General features: G+C 31.5%; 2 protein-coding genes and 1 long non-coding RNA gene across 10 annotated transcripts in view; 1 reads left to right on the top strand and 2 right to left on the bottom strand.

Annotated features, from left to right (window-relative positions):
• The window catches only part of LOC106459436 (netrin receptor UNC5C-like), a 271,029-nt gene extending 257,345 nt beyond the window's left edge, over positions 1–13,684 (top strand). For all 5 annotated transcript variants that reach the window (XM_022387980.1, XM_022387910.1, XM_022388020.1 and 2 more), the window contains 8 exons: positions 4,574–4,675; positions 5,518–5,687; positions 6,044–6,280; positions 6,929–7,075; positions 8,037–8,207; positions 9,680–9,792; positions 11,308–11,409; positions 12,461–13,684. In XM_022387980.1, the coding sequence (XP_022243688.1) occupies positions 4,574–4,675; positions 5,518–5,687; positions 6,044–6,280; positions 6,929–7,075; positions 8,037–8,207; positions 9,680–9,792; positions 11,308–11,409; positions 12,461–12,632 (1,214 nt within the window). In that variant the 3' untranslated portion in view covers positions 12,633–13,684. The remainder of the gene's footprint in view (positions 1–4,573; positions 4,676–5,517; positions 5,688–6,043; positions 6,281–6,928; positions 7,076–8,036; positions 8,208–9,679; positions 9,793–11,307; positions 11,410–12,460) is intronic.
• LOC111086212 lies at positions 6,198–11,094 on the bottom strand. Its single transcript, XR_002610960.1, has 3 exons — positions 11,053–11,094; positions 9,667–9,815; positions 6,198–6,249 (listed from the first exon to the last, which is right to left on the bottom strand). It is a non-coding gene; the product is annotated as an uncharacterized LOC111086212 (long non-coding RNA).
• A 2,647-nt stretch (positions 13,685–16,331) lies between the features above and the next one.
• Positions 16,332–21,952, bottom strand: part of LOC106462193 (voltage-dependent anion-selective channel protein 2-like) — a 19,162-nt gene continuing 13,541 nt past the window's right edge. For all 4 annotated transcript variants that reach the window (XM_013922128.2, XM_013922343.2, XM_013922196.2 and 1 more), the window contains exons 8-9: positions 21,142–21,199; positions 16,332–16,904 (exon numbers count right to left, since the gene is read on the bottom strand). In XM_013922128.2, coding sequence (XP_013777582.1) covers positions 16,813–16,904; positions 21,142–21,199 — 150 coding nt within the window. In that variant the 3' untranslated portion in view covers positions 16,332–16,812. The remainder of the gene's footprint in view (positions 16,905–21,141; positions 21,200–21,952) is intronic.

Here is a 21,952-nt window from a genome sequence, read left to right as displayed (position 1 = left end):
TTTGGAAATACTGAATTGACAGCAAGGTGATCTGAGTGTCTCCCGCCAAAACGCTTTCTATGTGCAAAATGTGCTTATGGTTATTATGAAGTTATTTTAAATTAAAATATAAGTTCAACCTTTTGGTTTCCCATAGCGAGCAAAATAAACAAACTACCTCTTTTATATATATAGATATAAATATATCATATTTCACATGTCATGATTGATTTCATTTCGTTTCAGACAAGTCTTAGATAATTGCATCAAAATACTTATTATTCTGCAAACATTGACCAGGTTTGTCCTAGGTTAGTGTCCACGAATCCAAGGTTTCCCTGTTCGCTACTAGTTACTGAGTAAAAGCGCTCCACATTTTGTGGTAATGAATGCGCTGTAAAGATGACAGTTAAATCCTACTATACAATTGGAGTAGCGAAAGCGAAAAGATTGGCGTGGATGATGGTGACTGGCTATCTTCTCATTAATCTATCAGTCCACAATTCAAGACGGCTGTGTGCAAGTAGTTATTGTGTAGCTTTATACAAAATTCAAAAACAAACTTAATAAATCTACAAGTGTTATACAAATTTCAGTGTAATTAATTATGAGATAAAAATTCAAACATTGTGGTAGGATGACATTAAGCATACAACATCGAAACTTGTTCTACGAATAGTTTATTTGGTAATAACGCCCCCACGGCTGAAAGGGCGAGCATGTTTGGTGTGACAGGGATTCGAACCGCGACCCTCAGATTGCGAGTCGAGTGCCTTAATCACCTGGCCATGCCGGGCCGCGCTATAAGGAACTTATCACAGAAGTTTCAGGTTTTGCTCATTCTAGTTTTCATAGAAACATAAATATAAAAGTAGGCAAATCTTTTTAATGAAGAAGGAAAAACTTCTAAAGTATCATTTGAAATAATTTTGCAATTTTAACAAAGCGTATTATTTAGAGGAAGTAAGAATCCCGTTTAATATGAAAAAAATCAAAGAATTAGAAATTAAAAATATTATTCTATTATTCACTGAGAAACTAGGTTACTGTGATACATGTTTAAAAAAGAGAGAGGAGCTTTTGGAGACGTTTGCCAGTGAGGATACATTAAATAATCTGGTGTGGTCTTTCAAAGAAACATAAACGTAACACGATTTCTGATTAGATTTATAGTTTCTCATATTGACACAATCAAGGTTGTCAGTTTTTTGGGTTGATAAAAAATGAGTTTTGAAGTAAGGATAAAAATTATAATTTTTGTCATTTATTGAAAATTTAATTGTGGATGAACACCATAAATTTTGTAAATGTGCCGTTTTAAATAAATATCGGTTTAGACAGATGGTCATCTATATTTTAAGGAACATCAACACAGTAATGGTTTGCTATACGATATTGTGATATATCTGAATCGAAGGGATCATATAGTCTATGTTGTTGTTTGTTATTAATCACAAATCTACACAAAAGGTTATCTGTTTTCTGTCCACAACTAGTATTAAAACCCGGTTTCTAGCAGTATAAGTCCGCACACATACCACTGGGAAGGTGGGTGGGGGGTACCACGGGTTTTGGGTGGACAAAGGAAGGTAACGTCTGTGTTTCTAAACATATGTTTAACATGTGTTCAGCACAATTTGCTAATAAAGAATGGAATCCATTTTACACTTGTTCGTTAGTATTTGAACTACGAATTCATGCCACAGGCTATATCAGAAAATTTAACAAATTTAATATGGAAGTCCCCACATGTATGCAATTTTCTTTACTCATTTTGGTGAACATCTTGAATTTCAAATTAAATATAACTTTCAGCAATTTGAAATGTAATACATGACTTATTTGATCTCATAAATGTATATTTAGACACCTAATCCATTATCTTAGATAATATACAAGCACAGATATGAGCGACTATTTGGGATGTTTTCTGATAGGTTGTTTTTATTGAATTTTGCGTAAAGCTACTCGAGGACTATCTGTGTTAGCCTTTTCTAATTTTGAAGTGGCAGACTAGAGGGTTTAGCAGCTAGTCAACACCTCCAACTCTTGGGCTACTCTTTACCAAGTAATAGAGGGATTGGTTGTCAAGTTATAATGCCCTTACGGTTGAAAGGGCGAGTATGTTCAGCGATGGGCCTCGATCCCTTGACCCGCAGGTTGCGAGTATAGCTTCCTAACCATTAGGTCATGTCAAGTCTCCTGATAGGAGTTAAAGGAAAAAAATTGCAACATGGGGATTATCATTTTACAGACATAGTTTGTTTGTTTGTTTTTAATTATGCACAAAGATGCTCAAGGGCTATCTGTGCTCTGCCCACCACGAGTATCGAAACCCGGTTTCTAGTGTTGTAAGTCCGCAGACATACCGCTGTGCCACTGGGGGCGCTACAGACATAGAGGAACAATAATATCATTGTTATCAAATTTTAACAATAAAGACACCCCACATTTACTATATATTAATGATATATATATATCTATCTTTAATATGAACTATTATCGATTGGGATTTTTAGTCTATATAAAAAAAAGATTTTAAACTTTATATTTTGGATTTTATTATTTCTCTGGGTTTCCTTTTAACAGCTTTTATTTAGTTCTGATTTTACAATTTTTATAATGCTGAAGAATAGCTTATAAGTCATGAAACCGGTGTGGTTCGATAATAATAAATACTTACTATTTAAAGATTGCAAGGATAAGTATTCTTTACTGTTTTTATATTGATATACATGTATATATACGAGTATGTGGAATAAAACAGGAAATGCTTCATGACTACTTTGCTACTTTTCTATTGCAAAATTCTTGTATTTGATTAGAACGGTTTAAACTTTCAAAAACATTACGTACAAAATGAAGGTGTTTTCAGTTTTCACTTCTTGTTTCGTTGTCAACATCCAAAAGAAAGTTTAAAGTGAAACTATGTTACATCTGTTACTCGGAAAATTATAAGCTCAGGTAGAACAATTACACAGATTTCAAGTAAGTAAATTGACACGCATGAGCAAACAAATCGACTAACTCTATAACGCCATTGTAAATATATGAAGGTATAACTTGATAAAAATCACAGAATACAAAGTGATTCTACGAACGAAAGGGAATTAATCGTATTTTCTCGAGGTCATCTAGTTGGACAATAGGAGATTACCAGATCTCTTGAAATACCGCTATAGACAGAAAAGTAGGGGGGGGGGAGGACAACGCAGTTCCGTCGGAAACGTTTCTAGTAGATTCCGGCTTCCAAAACCAGCACTGCGAGGAGAAGTGTGGAGAATGACCCACATTAAGCGGTCGCTACTGTTACAGTACAGGTGTAAGTGTGACGTAGTACCAACAGAAGTTATCTATGTATCATGGGCTACAATGGCAGGTTAACGAAACAGAAGTCCATTAGCGAGCATCATAGATGCTATCACATCATCTTCTTTCTGGAACAGTAATTTCCTAGAAGTCCAGGTTTGCACAATTCTCCAGCAGTGGATGTACCCAGATTTGGAAACTATTTTCCCAAGAACTTTCGTCTAACTGTCTGGACGTCATGACAAAATACGGCGGTATTTGTGTTATTATGTGGGGAGAGCTGGACGATCCTAAATGGTGTTATGTGAAGTGTTGGTCACGTGTGCTTGATACCTCACAATTGACGCCATCAATGTATTCTGCCTGTCTAAACTAATGACCAGTTTAAAAAACAAGGCATCGTTTCAAGGAATATGGTACTCATGTTCATTCAGTTGAGTAACAAAACAATGTTTCGAAAGATCGTCCATTAACATCTGCTATGTTATGTACATGTTTAGCTTTGTTCTGTTTTTAAACTTATATTGTCACAAAATATTTTCTTCTGGTTTAGCCAGTAAGTTTAGTAACTGTTATGTTTGTAAATTTTTAAACTAAAGAAATTATTTATTTTTTACAACTTTTCACGCCTTTTCTCTTCAAGTTCAGTTTTGAGTACACAAAAATTCTCAACCTAGCACAGAACCTAAACTTGGCTTAATGGTTGTCAGAACACCACTATTCATTTTACTAAATTATTTGAAGTTCAAATAATAGCTGAAAGAAATTGTTGAAATAATGTTTTTCTCAACAATTAGAAAATGTGCATTGGTAAAAAATAAATATCGAGCAGCTTTCGTTTTAATTTGTTTATGAATAAGAGGCAGACAGGTAAGGCTTAAAATACCAACAAACTGTTTTCTTTCAAAAAGTAATCAAGATTGATTTTCATAATTCAGAGATCATTACTTGTTGTTAAAAAAAACCCTTTTGAAGTTACAAACATTGTAAGATGATTGAAAGATTTTCTTTGTAGAAGAAAGAAGTAAAATCCAAAATATTATTTGGTATGACATTTTTGCCTTACGAGCTTCATTCAGTTGTCTGTTTGTTTTTGAATTTCGCGCAAAGCTACACGAGGGCTATCTGCGCTAGCTGTCCCTAATTTAGCAGTGTAAGACTAAAGGGAAGACAGCTAGTCATCACCACCCACCGTCAACTCTTGGGCTACTCTTTTACCAACGAATAGTGGGATTGACCGTCACAAAAAGTATATAAAGCTTATGATACTTTTTTCTTTATTTAGGGATAACAATGACCGTTCCAAAAGGTTCAATGAAAGCAAGCGCCAAAGAAGAAATTTATGTCGCAGTACTTAGAGATGACAAAGATCGCCCAAGATTAACAGGTGATTTACTTTACCTAAAACAGTATACCTTCTGTTATAGCTATTATTACAATTCTGCAATATATTCTAATTTCATTGTGAAATAAATTCATATTAAATAAGCCATTGTTTAAATATATTACTGTTTTGGGGGAACATTAAATCTTCCCTTACATAGCGTGCCGAACTACGGATCTGCTCGTTCAATGTTCACGTCCCATCACCTTAAAAAAAAAATATATATATATACTGTGCACTATGGAGATTTGTAAGGGTGTCAATCAAATCCCAATATTCGGCCAGACAAGAGTAGCCCAAAAGTTGGCGGTGGGTGCTGTTGAAGCTGTCTTCCCTCTAGTATGTCAGTTCAAATTTAAGGATGGCTAGCAAATAGGCCTTGTGTAGCTTTGTGCGAATATCAGAAAAAAAGAAAAATATACCATGATATAGATTTTAAGTTAAATTTTTGTTATTTACATTCCGTTTGATTTTGTTATTGTGCTGTTTGATAAAGGAATCTTTATTATATATCTGTACAAACTTTTTCAATTCAAAACTGTTAGAAAATGCAGTTTTCACCAATTTAATGTATTTTTGATATTGTAAATTGTACCAACATTTACAATAAGCTATATCAAATAAAAGAAACAGTAAGAATTTCGCTAATTATTTCACATCCCCAATGTGCTCCAGCGTATTCATATAGTACTTTAACTACCAATTCAGTTAGAGTAAATTAAAAACTCATTAGGAAATAATTTTATTAAAATACTATTATAAATATTTTCTGGAAAGATTTCTGCCGAGGTATTTTACCATAAAATACCATTACACAAAATGTTTGATTTAACTTTCTATTCCAGACAAACAAACTCTACTGAGTCCCGTCATTCAGTGTGGACCCACAGGTGTCAGTTTGAGAAAACCAGTCATCATCAGTTTTCAACACTGTGCAGTTGTCGATCCAGAGAGTTGGTGTGTTGGTGTGTACAGCAGCGAGAGCAGCACAGAAGAAGAAAATCCTGTCTGGAAAGTAAGTTATCATTACATATAGAATAAAATTTATTTATACTAGCTAGGTTACAATGTTGTGGAGATGGTATGGATTATTTTCTTATCACACTAATAATTTCATATGCTTTATGTACAATTCCTTAAGTTGTTTCTCTTTTTAAACATATGAAATAATCAAATAGACGTTTTTTTTTGTTTTTTTCAGTATACTTATTTTCATCACATTTGTCTTTATTGAACTGCTAAGTCATAAATAAAGGACTTATCTAAGCAAGCTAATCATAAACTCTGCTGTCTAGAAAGTCACTCGATTTCGAAGTATTTCAGATTGGATATGGTAAAAACCTTGAACTGTATTTTATTATTTATTCCTAGAAAATAGTTACATTGAACAATGAAACCATCAATACGCCTCTATATTGTCAACTGGACTCACGTCAAAGCCATCTGGTGACTGATCAGCTAGTCAGATATGTATTGGTAGGTGAATCTCAACCAGACCGCAAGGCCATAAAATCTCTCATTCTTGCAGCGTTTGCACCTGCTCTGCATTCTTCTGTGGATTACAATCTCCGTTTATACTGTGTGGAAGACACAAGAGCAGCTCTTGAGGTGTGGAGAAATTGAAAATTCTTATTGTGTATTTCATTATAATTTTCTTTTTAAAATAATAATTTTGCTTTGTAGGCACCACATATAACATTTGTGATGGTACAGTTCACCATTGTCCAGGTACTCATACATGGAGCATGACTTAAATAACCAATTGGTTACTTATTGTTAAATAGAGAAATTTCATTGGCAGATCACCCATATACATTTTTAAGAAGTAGGATTTGGTGTTTTTTTGTTTTTTGTAGAATATAAAATAATTCAAATAGTGTATCTTAATTTACTTTGGGTGTTAAAATCAGATAATATCTTGGGTAAGGAAACAAGTATAAGGAGCTAAATTGCACCATCAAACTCATTAATTGATTAAAAAATCCCAGCCGTTTATAATTATGATAATGATTCAACAAGATCTTTTTTTTTATCAAATTCTTTCATCTGAACTCACTCCATAAAACTCTGATTATTAACTAATATTATTATAGTCTGCAGAGGTTTTCTACTACTGTGTTTATTAGTTTTATAAAGTAAAAAAAAATGCAATTTATCATTTTGAGGTAAAGTTATTCCAATACAATCATGTACATGTAAAAAGGTGAGAGTCCAAGTAAAATGTATCATTTAACAGTGCTTGATTTACCTACTTAGGGTGTGCTTCAAATAGAGAAGAAACTCAGAGGAAAACTGATTGATAACCCCAAATCTATGCCATTTCAAGATGGAGGATCAAATCTTTGTTTATGTCTAGAGGATGTTGGGCCAGGATGGCGGTGCAAGCCTGGGGCTAATTATCAGGTGAGTCTTTTAAACTATTAGAAGTTAAAAAAATACACTATGCATTTAAACCTTGAGAATAATATTGGTTTCACTGTAGTAACATCCAGTCTTGTTGTGAATTATAAGAAATCTTTATGCTCATATGACATTATTAAGCATTAAAAAGTCATGGATTAAATATTTTCATACAAATCTTAATTTAGACTTCTTCTTTGTAAAAGAGTGTAGAGTTCTCCAACTGGATCCAGCACATGTAAATATAAATCAACACTGAATAATAACCATTATAATTTATCTAGCTAAGCTTATAATACTTAAAATTGTGGCCCTCAGTTGGTCATTAGCATTGACATTTAATTTACTAGTATTATGCAGTACAATTAACAGGTAACTTCACTCTATAACTTAAAAAAACCTTAAATACTTGTTTTTTCATACCAAATTGTAATTATTAAGAATTAAGTTGCCTTTACAAAATAAATTAAGGGTTTTTATTTGTAAACATTTGAAAAATACAAAGAAGTGATTAAAAACATTGTATGAGAAAGAGAGTTAAGTGGCCAGTTTATTCTAAACTACCTTCATTGGAACTTTCATTGGTGAAGGTTGTTTGGCTGAATTGTTGAGCAACTAATGCTTTTTCCCTTATAAAAATGTCAAACTTTTCTGTGTTTCACATTTTATCTTGTTGTATGATTACATTTTGTTTATAGTTTGTTATCATAGTTTTTCTTAAATAATGAAAAAATATTAATAATATTAGTCTGTTGTTTTAGCTACAGCTCTTTCATGAAATTAACTTTTATTTTACAAGTAACTAAACAGTTCAGCAAATTAGATAAATAAAATACCACTTGTGATGAAAAGTAAACATGAACTAAAATGAAAATGACATTTCATATGGGGTTGTAATTAGATTAACAAAAAATGTTAATGTACTTCACTTTACAAATTAACATCTGACTTTTATTTTTTGCAGGAAATACCATTCCAACACGTATGGAGCACAAGACAAAATCATCTTCATTGCTCTTTCACTTTAGAACACATTGATCGCTCTTTGCAGACTATTAGCTGTCATATTCTTGTGTACCAACGAGGAATTCAAGCTCATCGCCAAATCCTTCGTATAAACACCGATCTTCGAGAGGTAGGCCATATTAAATATCTATGTTGTATTAGTTCCTTAGATTTGTTTCTGTTGTTAAGCCACATAAACTACTAATCTTAAAAGTTATAAAAACAAGAAAGTACACTGGATTTTTCCACATTAAAACTTGCTATATTAAGAGTTTTAATGTAACTTAAATTCTGTTTTTTTTTCTTATTTTCATTAATCTTAATTAATACTAGTCATTCTTGTTAATCTTGGAATGTTCAGAACTGTGTTATCAGTGTGGCAGTCTGTGTTTTTAAAGATGTCTAATTTTTAAGGTAAATTAATAGATATGTGACAAAAATCCAATCTGATCAGACATTATACCATTCAATGAAATACATTACAATTGGATATTGATTTTGCAATAAATCAGATAGCATTTCCATCAATGAATTAGCTCAAACTTTTACATGGATAAGACACTACTTGTACGTGCATCACACTTAATGGGTATTACATCATCTAACCAACTGGTGCTTTCTACTAAATTCTAAACACAGTAGCATTTTTTCCCAATATTAAAGAGTGGGACCCCTTATACTCATAATCATCAAAATACAGATAATCTTTATATAAGTTAAATAGGCATCATGCCCACCTGTTGTGTTGGCACTGTATATCACAGGTTAAAGCTGTAGCAGAAATAGCAAGCACAATCCAAACAAGTCTCAGAGGAGGGGTCATTGGTGTAAAGCATTAATAACACCACATGGCACATTCCCTTAAAGAGCCTACAATAGCTGTTCACTCATATATTGACACTGTACACTACTTTTTGTGTGGTAACTGTATCCCAGGGTTTTTATAAATTGTTTTCATAAAACAATGATGAAGTAACTAGTTTAATAGTACAATATAATGAAGTAGCTGTAGTGCATTTCCAATATGCATGGCCATATCTATTGTCTTATCTAATATCAGGAGCTAGATATCTGATATACAACCAAAACTACTGTTTGTCCCATCCTTATAAATTAATAGAAAAGAATTACTATCATATTATTTAATACAGAATAAATGTAATGTTTTTTGAAAAATAAATTATAAACTCACAAGAATGATTTTGCATTTTTTTTTATGAAAAATGCAAATATTCATGTACAAAAGGAATACCTTGAAATACTTTTTTCTTTAGAAAGTAATAATGAAATGTTTTATTTCTGATCAGTCCAAGGGTTACTGCATCATTTGTAGCAATGTTAACAATGAAGAAACTAACAACTCTTAAGTACATAATTAGCTTGCATCTTTTAACTTTTAAATTTTTATAGTTCAGGATTAATTGTGTTCAGAAATCATGTATCCAATCTAAAGTTATTGCTGGTAACATTTTGGCTGATTTTTGTTGACCCATCTTTTTAGATCATGGTGTAGGTCAATGTTTATTTACTAAAGAAAGGTTGTATGCAGTTTAAACAGTTAACCAAAAATACAACTCCATGTTTGTTACCTATTTCATATAGAAACCTCCAGCAAGCCCAGCTGTAAGTCTGTCTATTCCTCTAGGATCTACAGTTACATCTGGAAATGGCAACAGTCCTGTAGTGTCAGTTGATCCTCCAGCTGAAGGGTTCAGGTGGGTGAGGTGTCATTACTTGGCTTCAATACAACATAATTTCAGAAAATAAATCTATTAGCTTTTTGTACAGGGCTAGTACTTATTCCAACAGAATTGTTGAAGACAATGAACATAGTGGGACTAATGTCAAAAAGTAATTCTGGTAGTTCTAGCAGAAAGGTTTAGTATTGCAGTGTTTGTTGACTTCCTCAATATAATGTGACTTCAAAGAGTTGTCATCTTCAACAGTCAAACATAATTTCACACAGTAGATGGGTTTTTAAAAAATATTAATGGATCCTAATAATTATAAATATATATAAAAAATAAGTAGAATAAGAAGTCACTTTTAAACTTCAGTTAACGTAAGTAAGACAAAAAAAAAGTTTAAATATTGATGTTTATACTGATTTTGGGGTTTTGTAATAAACATTTTAACCTTTAACATAGTTTTTCACTGCAGATATCTTCATTTGTCTAGTTTTAAACTGCAAAATAAGTTTTGTATTTGCATTTAGAATAAATATTTCAATAACTTAGTGAATAATAATAGTTTGTTAGAAGTCATGGAAAGTACCTTGTGCTCCTGGTCAACAGGTAAAATTTGAAGTACTCCACATAGCTCAACATTACAGTAGTTACAAAGTAAAATACATTTGACTTAAGAATATGTCTTACAAGAAAATAATTTCATAAGCTTTTATTGTCACCAAAATTACCCATTTCTCAAAACATTTATACATAAGGTCCAGTCTGTTATTGGATATGTCACATTATATAATATAGGTTGCTTGTGATGTGTGATGAACATGAAAAAATACACATACGCATAGTTTTTAAGATATCTGTGGTGATAAACACACAAAAGGATTGGTTGAGTTAATCATACATTTTTGAAACAGTAATGGTGAGCAGGGCCTAGTGTAGTAGTTCCCAACCTTTTCACCACCAAGGACTCCTTTTATTATTATATTTTTCCCCACAGACTCCATGCTTTTGAAAGATTCCATCTACTCAACAAACTGTTTTTATTAACTAATAACTAACTCGTCTCAGCTTTTTATGTGTTATTATTCTGTGTCCTTCTGTGTATTATTTAATTTAAAAATAGCTCACAAACCCCCAATATTACCTTTTCGGGCCTAAGGTTGAGAACCACTGGCCAAATGGTTAGCATGCTGGACTCTGGAACCAAAGTTTCATGGTTCACTTTTGGTTACTGTAAATTGTTTTAATAAAAAGAACACATTACGCTGAGCATGAGGTAGCTGTACCTACCACATAAGAGTGCTGATAAAATTCCACTATTCGGTCTGACAACAATAACCCAAGATTCAGCAATAGGTTGCATTGACTGGCTGCCTTCCCTTCAGTTTATCACTTCAAAATAAGGAACAGCTAGTACAGATAGCCTTTGTGTAGCTTTAGCAAAAGAAAAAAATATATACAAGCAGTACTTTATCACAAAACAAAACATCTACATAAGGTAGTTAATTTTTACATCTTGTATTAATAACTTATTGTACTCTTCAGATTGTCTTCAGAAGTTCGCAAACAGCTTTGTGCCTGTCTGAACCCACCTACCAGCAGAGGAAATGATTGGAGAAGACTGGCCAGAGAACTTGGTGTAGACAGGTATAGTTTAAAACCAGATGTTAATTGAAATGTAAAGAAATTTTTAAATGTCAGCAAACATTTTTTTTCATTTTTGTAAGATGAGTAAAGATAATAATGTATTTCACAATTATCCCTTGGGTTATGACTAAATAACACTTAAAAATCATGTATAACTGTCTAGTATTAAAAATAATTTGTTCAGATGTTCTCTTTTCAGGTTTAAGTGAATTACAATAAAAATGCCATTAGCAGAGCTGTTGAAAGCTATATGTATGTAGTCATAACCCATTTAAGTGTTTGTTTTCTTCTTGTTGCAGACATTTTTTGCAGAAAGTGAAATTAACTGGCAGTTTTTCTTTTATTAAAGCAATAGAAATCATTTTGTAAATTACTTACAACTAATTACTTGTTTTGTCAAAATAATTTCCTAATAAGTTACATTGTACTATCAAAATTTCTATATGCTGATTCGAAATTTTGATTTCATTGGTATAATGTATTCCTTGAAATTCAAAAACCAAGTTGGTGGTAATGCAGTGATTAGTTTTATTGAAAATTACCACCAAATTAAAACCAACGTTCTGAGGTAATGATTAAAAAAAATGCTGTAAATTATTATAAATTATTTAATATAACCTAAAAGACACATCATATGCCAGTAAAAGCTTTTGTTTTAATTATTTAGTTGACAAACTAGAGACACTTGTCCAGAGGTATTGACAGACACAAAAAAAAAAGAGAATTATAGAGCAAGTTTATATTTTTGTTTTATTTTTAAGACTGTTTCTAAGCTTAAACTGAAGGTAACTAACACTATTGGTCCTGCATTTGATATTTAAAAAAAATGATCCTGAGTATGGAGTTTTATAATCTAAGATTGGTCTGTATGTTTATAAGATCCAAAAGCATTCCAATAAAGTTTACATGCTATCTTTCCTTACAAAGCAAACATATCAATGACTTTGAGGCACTAGCTAGGTTATGTAAAATAATCACTTATCTAAATGGATAACTTATACTAAATTTCTGGTAAAGATAACCATAATAATTTGTGTATTTTATTTTTCAGATACATTAACTATTTTGCTACAAAACCAAACCCAACAGAACACATCCTTGATCTTTGGGAGGCAAGACATCGAGAGTCAACTGCTTTAACGGATTTGATGAATTTTTTTCGAGTCATGGAGCGTAACGATGCTGCTCTTATCATAGAGAGGCATGCTGGACCTTGGCTCTGAACATTTAAGCTCATCCATTGTAACATGAGCAGATTATTTGGTGATCTAAGTGCTGAAAAATTGTCATTTCCTGTTGACCCATTCAAGAAAGGACACTGTGTTATTGTGTCCATTAAAAGATAGACAAATGGCAGAATTGAGTGATGTAAATAATAAAAAGTGAGAACTCTTACTTAATATTAAACATTATAAAGGTCATAACAACAACCATGTTGTTAAATTGTATAAGAAATGGACAAGTTTGAAATCTAATGATACTTTCATACTTGTGGACAAGATTATAAAATTTTGGAATAATCATTGAAGGTGAGGTTATTAACAACCATGAGTGACTTTAGTATTTTATTGTATTAACTGCCTGTCAGTCAGTCTATGCAGCCTTGCCTTTGTGCCAATAAATATAAGACATTTCAAGTACTTGTAGAAGCTCAAGTTCCTGTACCAATTTGTAAGGCTTTGTGGACAAGAAGAAACCTTGCATAAATGCATTGTTTTCAGATTGTTTTCACTCCAGCTAGGAGGTACAGCCTTATCCACAGGAGTTTAATTTATATGCTAGATTAGCACAGATGTAGCCCATGCCAAAGTGCGAGTTAACACTTCTATTTTCAAACTTGAATTATTTAGAGGAAATAATGATTATCTCTTTATATGAAACCAGTTCGTGCATTTTGAATGTCTTGATAGTTGAACTTTCATGTCCTTGTGGAGCAAGGTTTCCATTCAGTTAGGTTGATGCATCCACAAGCTGAATTTCCTGCATTTGGTTTCAGCATAAGAAAACTACACTACTAAAAGTAAGTTGTAACAGCCAAAAGTAGTTTAAATCCTGTTTTTATTACAAAATTGTTTTTTTTACTCTATCTTCAGTTTACTGTCTGTCAGACTAATTAGTTCATATGCCAAATAGTAGATTGGCCAAAAACAAATGGCTATTCTTCTCTGTATAATCTTCACAATGTTAATGCTGTTATACACCAGATTTGTTCATGCTATTACCATGTATATGAGTGTACAGTGCTTGTTTGTTAGTAGAACAATAAAGAGTTGCTATTAAATGAATAGTGTGTTTATTCCTACATTTTCAAGTTACTTTTATCGTAATTCACACACATTTAATTTTCTGTGTGTTTACCTTTTTCATTTTATTTATTTAACTGTTTTGTTGAAATAAACCAGGCAATTACTAACACATTTACCTATGTACTTGTGTCCTTGTAATAATATATTAATTAACAAGTGTATGAAAAAAAAGGGGGAAGCTGTACAAAAAATAGTATTTTCTAGAAAAATAATAGACCAATCTAATTTCCATAATGTTTTAGGCCCAGACTTTCTTCATGTAGTGTCTAAACATTACTAATACTGACTTTAATTGAATAGAAATTCAAACATAAACTACTGTGTGGGACATACAATAAATGTAGAGTTGTATGTGTAAAAATATTACTAATATTAATAACAGAGATGAAAAAAATAGTATACACATATTAAGAATAAGTCATATATAAAAATCAAATTGAGTTAAAGAAATGTGAAGAGGTAGGTCCAGAGAATTGAACATAAGTTTTATATTAAAGACAATTTTTAATTTAAACCAATATAGGAAAGAGTGCCAGGGGTGTAGAGAAGACAATGATCTTTACATGATTAATGGCTAATGGGAGTAGATCTTTGAAATGTGAAAGACACGTTTCTTGTCACAGAAATGTCATGATACAGGATCACTTGTTACCACTGAGTGTCTTCTGTATCCATGGAATCTTTCACAGATATGGTGACACATTTTGCCTATGTGTAATAGGTTAAAGATCACAAGGGAGATATTCAGATAAACATATGAAAGACTGATGTTAAAGTGATCTTTAGGTCCAGTAATCAATGTGCAATTATCCATCTCTTTATATGTTAAACAGCATGATCTCTCACAAGGAAATCATCCCAGAAATCCAACAAGTCATTTTGTTTACGAATTTCACAAGAGCCCATGTTTCTTGAAGATGATAGTTACGTGTGTATTTTCAAGTTCTCATCCATAATTTGTAAAGAAAATATGTTAGTAAAATTGTAGGTACATTTGTAGACAATGGAAGAGAATATAAAATCTTTATTAACCTTCTGACTTTCATCCCTCCTTAAATTTCATTTAGCAAGTATCTCTCACTCAAGTTTCTTTTCTTAACATAAGCATCAGTATAGATAGTGATAAACTCATCAGTCCAGTACAAACTTACAGATTCCCATTTGTACTTACTCTTTGATTCTTGTCATCCACCTTCCACTCCATATGGCATACATGTTTCCAAGTGTATGTTTTTATGGTGCACTTGTAGTGAGACTTTCCAAACCCATAGATATAGCCCACTTATTCTCAAGGTTATCCTACTATTATTGTAAACAAAGCTCTCCACAGAGTCACTTATACAATCCACAATCTTCACTAACAACAGATATAGCCAACTTCTTTTCAAGGTTATCCTACTACTATTGTAGACAAAGCTTTCCACAAAGTCACTTATACAATCCACAATCTTCACTAACAACAAAAATTATAATGTACAACTTTCATACTATACAGCAAAATTCAAATAAAAACCATTTTGAATGAGAAACGTGTGGTTACCCACACACACATACACTTCTTGTTTATGCTAATATCAAAATAATAACACTAAACACCTTGTCTGATCTTCAGGACATGTTCCTTGTAAGAGATTACATTGTATAACATGTGAAAATATGGATATCATACAATGATCATGGAAAATAAAGATCAGTTTGACATCAGACATTTAGGCTTATCAGAATCTTATCATCTTTTCTATTTTTTGTGACTTTTTTAACTTACTGTTCATAAGCAAGATAGGTTGCAAAGTCAGCAAAAGTCCATGAACATAGATAACACATTATGAATCATAACAGGTAAATCTGCATCACAACATTTATGAGACAAGAAGCATCATGTTTCACATCTCATTCTAGTTTTATTCACATCCTAATTTTTTTATGATTTCAGAAAAAAATTATTTTATATAATACCTGATGCACAATTATTCTTAAAACATAAATATTATTGTTTATTTTCCAACATTCATAATTTATCTTTTACCTGCAATTAAATTTTTATGCATATTTTTCTCATCCTTCATTTCTGCAATGTTATAGATGCAGTATTTTTGTACACGCAATTCAATGTCCACTATACATCCTACCCAATCAACTGTATTATTTATAATCAAATTTTTATTCTATTAAACTTTGTATTAACGACTTTCAGGTATTACTCAATGAAGAGACTAAGCCTAAAGGTTGTGGAAATTAAATTGGTTTTTAAATGAATTTTATTCCCCATTCTGCCAACAGGAAAACTGTCAAATTAGAACAGTTTTCAAGTGCATTTCTCCTACTATTCATCTTTCTAGTGTAAGTTATATTATCATATGATTTTGATTTTACTGAAACAACAAAACTCAAAGCGTATATTACTGTCAATAAACTAATAAAAACAAAAATTAAGAAAAAACACAAAAATATGGTCACTATCTTTAATTTTGTAGAATTATCTGTAAATCAAGCATTTTTTAACAATAACAGAAGTTAGCTTTCATATTCAGATGTACATTTTTGTACATAATATTTTCTATATGTGGTTTCGAAAATAAATTTCAAAGTACAAAAAAAAAGATCCATAAAACATTATATTTCTCAATTTGCTTTATTGTATAATTTTCAATTACAACATAGTTGTTTTCATTATTATGAAACCATTAGCTAAATTATCCTTCCTTCACTTTCATCTATTATACTCATGTTAACACATGTATTACAAAAAGAAAAAAAAAAAAACTTGCCATTTTACATACATCCATTTAGATTAATTCCTAAAAGCTAATAAATTATTCAACCTATTTTTTTCCATGATTTGTTCTTTTCTTCATAGTGTAGACCAATAGGGAATGATTCTGTTTCACTACAAGGACTAGCTCAATTTTATAACATTAAAGGTAGCCACCTATCAATATGTATAAAATGTCCATAATGCTTCGAGCATTTCCAACTACATACCAAACTACATGACTGTGTACTTGTGGTTTATAACATGCAGCCTGAATAAAGTTTTTGTGGGCTTCTCTATACAAAATAATTCAGTCCACAGGCTCAATTAAGTTATCAACCACAGTTATGCATCTAGGTCCAACCCAATACCAAGTTTGTGACCTCCCTGATTGAAAGTTTTACCTTCAATCATGGTTGACAATGTCAGTTGAACACCTAATAAAATTAAACAAAACAGAAATTAAAAATCAATATTATAACATTTTATTTAATCTACACGTCTGAGATTCATATGAGACAACATATGCCAGAAAAGCTAATTATAATTCATATTTCTAGGTAAACAATAATGCATCATGTGCAGAAGATTAATTAAAGCTTTTACATTTTCTGATCAGTACAATACATTAATCTACTTTCAACACATCTTAGGCTCATGTATGAGTGTAATCTGAAAACACAAATTACTCCTGGTTTCTAAAAGTCTTTCAAATTACATTATTGTGCATACACCCAGAATTTAATATAATTTAATGTGGAAGGTAAGAGTCACACAAACCTGAAGCATAATGCATGAACTTTTACATACATAAAAACGCAAGCTTTTTTTAGAACTAAGTATAAAATATTTCTGATGTTAAAACAGGTAAAACTAAACTTTTTTTGCAATTTAAAACTGTATAAGTACAAGCCAATTAAAGAACTACTGGTCAATCATCACATCCTAATTCAGAACCAGATCTGACTTTTTCAGGTTCAGCAATTGAATCTCAACACCAACCACCCTAATCATGTTCATTGCTTTTGACGAAAATTTCTTACTTCTGAAACTAGACATAAATAATGTTATTCTGTGCACTTTCACAAAGAAAGTTATTCTATTGTTGGCTACTTGAAGATGAATCCTTTAGCAAGAACAACTCCACTGCACCAAATTTTGTGGTCTCTCCACACTGCAGCCAAAGAAATCACACATATACAACTCTCTAACAGTTGTTAGTTTCATTAGTTCAAAGCTACACAACAGGCTATCTGTGCTCCGTCCACCACTGAGGATCAATACCCTAGTTTTAGCTAGTACTACAAGTCTGTAAACTTATTGCTGACCCACTGAGGAAAACATGGTAATAGAAGCTGCTCTGAAGTTTATAAAGGTACTAAAGTAGAAATATCTGTCAGGCACAAGACGGACACTGGTCTTTAACCCTACATGCATGGAGTTGATCTACTATTTACTATAGTTCCAAATTTATTAGGTTTATCTTCATGAAATTTTGCAAGCTTTTAGAAAATGTGAAAAGTTCATTGTTTACAAAATTTCAGATATGTTAATAAAGTATTTTTACCAAACATTTGCCTGAGAATTTATGAAGTCAGTCTGACTTAGACTCTGATTAGTCTGAGTGTAAGGTGATTTTCAGGTTAAGAATAAAAATACTTTTTTCGTCTTACAGTTTCATATTTCTTTTACATAACCTCTAGAACCTTCTAAATGAGAACCAGAAATTTGTTTCCATTAAATATATCTTATCTCTTATTTTCTACACCCTAACACTAACTGTAGCAAAATCATTTGTAGTGAAAGTTGAACATGCCTAACCACTAAACTGACATAAAAATAAATCTCCCAGCAAGATCACAGTTCAAGTTATAGTAAACAATGTATTAAATTAGATAACACATAAGAGGCTCACATGTATACCACGTTGCAGAGAAAAGGTTTAATTTTTCTTATCTAACCTATCAGGTTTTTAATTTAAATTTTAGACACTTTTATTAAAAATATATATCAATAAATAAAAAATATGCATAAATACAAGAAATTTACCCGTTACTGTTGCTTATAGGCATATTTTGACTCAAGAATATACTCTTAGAATACTTCATTAAGACTACTTTTTTCCACACTCTATTGGTTGTCAAAAAAAAATTAATTTATCTTTCAAATATGCATTTTCAAACCAAACAGTAAAACAGAATGCCCCAAAATACTATAATTTATCTAGCTTTCTAATTAACATATAAATAGATAAAAAACTTTATTACTTACTGAAGCACCAATAAAATCTACTTGAGAAATTGCACCTTTTACCAAAATAAATTAACATAAAGACATGATAATCACCTATTTCACAAAGTGGCCTTTCTATTGGTTATAAACATTGACCAATGGCAAGTAATCATGAGTAAGTAAGTAATTTCAAAAGCATGAAGAGTTGAGAAAAGCTTCTGTGGTAAAAAGGCACTCATATATTGTATAAACAACTAACAGCATTATTTAACCTGTCTCTAAACTCTGGATATATCCCAGTTTCTTGGAAGGAAGTGCTTGTACTAATGTTCCATAAGGAAGGGAAACCAGCAAATAAACCAAACAACTACCGCCCGATCAGTCTGACCAGCTATGTAGGAAAAAAATAATTGGAAACAGACTCTCAAATTATCTAGAAGTAACCTGAAAATTACTGGAAATCCAAAATGGATTTAGAAAATTTAGACAAACAACTGACCACTTAGTCAGATTCAAAGAAACCATTATTGATGGTTTCAACAAACATAAATGCACTGTCTCACGCATTCTTGATATAAAGAAAGCATTCGACACTGTCTGGCATGATGGTCTAAGGTTCTAGATGACAGAAAGGAACCTACCACACAAAATTATTGACTGGTTATCTAACTTTTTTGGTAAACATAAGTTGTAAAACAAATGTTAGGGGAACCTACTCAGAGTCATTAACCCCAGAGGCAGGTGTCCCCCAAGAAGGGGTAGCTAGCCCTGTCCATTCATCATGTACGCAAGCCCCTGAAAGATCCAAACTAAGTATTTTCATCTCAATTTGCAGACAATGTTGCAGTTTGGAAAAGTGCTCCCATCCCATCTATAGCAGCAACAAATATTAAGCCACAATTAAACAATATAGTAGAATACTGCCAAAAATATAGAATAAAAATAAACGTCCCGAAAAATCAAGTAGTAGTATTTTCAAAACAAACAAGACATAAAAATAACCCACCAAAACTATATATGAATGGGACACTTCTCCAGACCACAACTTCAGCTAAATTTCTAGGCCTAACCTATGACTCCAAATTAATGTGGGTTAAACATATTAATAATATATTAACAAAAGTTTGGAAAAGAACAAATTATGCAAGAAGTCTAACTGGCAAAAACTATGAAACCACACCAGATAATATCATAAAAATATACAAAACATATATTCGACCAATCATAGAATACGCATGCCCAGAATGGATAAACATAACACCTAAATAGATAAATAAATTACAAACAATACAAAAGTCATTAATTACAACAGCCTATAAAGTACCATGCAGCACATCATCCAAATTCATGCACAATTACACAAACATACAAAATATCACCAACAGACTCTTGCATAATTCTCTAAATTACTTTATGACAAATTTACATAAAAACGACCTACTGTGTGAACTTAACCGCTACTAAGTACATGATGGAAATAGACCTAAGCACCTCTTGCCACTTAACATATACTTCAGTTAATCAGGCCACCTAATGCTAGACTGAACAACTTACATTAGTTTTAAAGTAAGTTAAAAACATTTAAAAGAGTATTCATATGAAATGTTCTTAAATTATGATCAAAACTAGTGAAATGTGTGTTACATTCTGAACTGTTCATGATGTACAGGACAATGTAATATCAAACAATAAGCGAAGGTGTATACAATCACATGAATGTAACTGTTGATACCTACATGGACATTGCCCTGAAAGGGGTCGGAGTAAGTGCAGTTTACTCTGACCCTCATGCTGTATCCCCACACACATTCTTCTGCAACCATACATCATCGTACAGGAGGAAGGAAAAGGTCAACGAACCTGACCCTCCCAGGTTTAACAGACCTAAATACCGACAAAGTGCAGAGATCTTTTGCGGTGGGTGTAACAAATTTATTGATATCTCAGATAATAAAAGTGGGAGATTCTTATTTTAAATTCTGACCAGTAAATATGTGTAGTTGGAGTTTCTAAATGATAAACTTTCTGAAACCCATATAACAGAAGAAAGAAAATCTAAAAAGGAGAATTCAGAGCAAAGGGAAGTGAAGATTAAATGAATTATCATACATTTCCTTTTTCCAAATTAAGAAATTAAAACTTGAATTATAAACCATGTTTTGTTGCCAAATTATAGACATAAACTGGTATTAAAGCTATTTAATTAAATCTTGAATGTAACTCTGTGAAAGGTCTATACACTTTTACCCCTACCTGCTCTCAACCATAAACAGTATTCTGCTTTGTTTATAACATGCTTGAATCTATAAACATCTTACATTATAAAGCTTTAAAAAAGAAAACTATTTACTCCAGAAGTGACCACCATCTTTCATTCTACTATTATTTAAATATACTAGAAAACATGAACTACTAATACATATTTAACCACTAAATACTTACCATCTCTCAACCTGTGTGTAAAGCCTAAGCCAATTTGGCTGCTGTTGTTTATTTTAGCCTGAAAGAGAATACATTTTTCATTATAAAACATGTTAAAAATTTTATCAAGATTTTTCCAAACTAATCTACATGAAACTTATTAGAAGTTAAAAGACTTTGCCATCCATCATCACTTTATTTTGAAATACAGGCTAAATAACTTTTGGCTATCATACACTCTGTACACTTCACATCACGAGGTAAATATTATGAATTTGTTTTATGATAAACATTCTAAGATCCTTATATATCCAAAAGCTAACATAAGTTCAATATCCATTATACCCTTTCTAGTACTTCTGAGAAAGTTCGATGACATCTCTGCATTTACATGATTTTAAAAACATTAATGAAAATTCCATAAATATATATGTTTGCTTGAACCTACATTTTTCTTTTGCTTTCATTACAGTAATTTTTTTTCTGTTCATTATCTATTAATCAACTTAAATCCTTGCAACCTGATAGTATTTATAAAAAAAATAAAATGAATTATTTACATTATAATAAAGAAAGCTTCTAAACTTCTTTTTCTGAACTTTCAAAAACCACAAATCAAAGATAATTTATCATATTATCTTCTTTCTAGCTTTGTAAATATAATCTTAGTTCATTTTTCAAAAATATTATTTTCTTGTTTGTCTATTCTTTTAGTGTTTCATCTAAATGCAGTTCCCAATCTCCTGATCTATTTAAATAGCAAAGACAGAAAATCATTTTATTTGTTAAAAAAAATTAAATTCTAAGATTATAAATTATAGGTTTCCTAATT

This window comes from Limulus polyphemus, unplaced genomic scaffold, assembly GCF_000517525.1.
Source record: "Limulus polyphemus unplaced genomic scaffold, Limulus_polyphemus-2.1.2 Scaffold1, whole genome shotgun sequence".
NCBI classification, from domain to species: Eukaryota; Metazoa; Arthropoda; class Merostomata; order Xiphosura; family Limulidae; genus Limulus; species Limulus polyphemus.
This window is presented reverse-complemented; position numbering and strand designations above follow the sequence as displayed.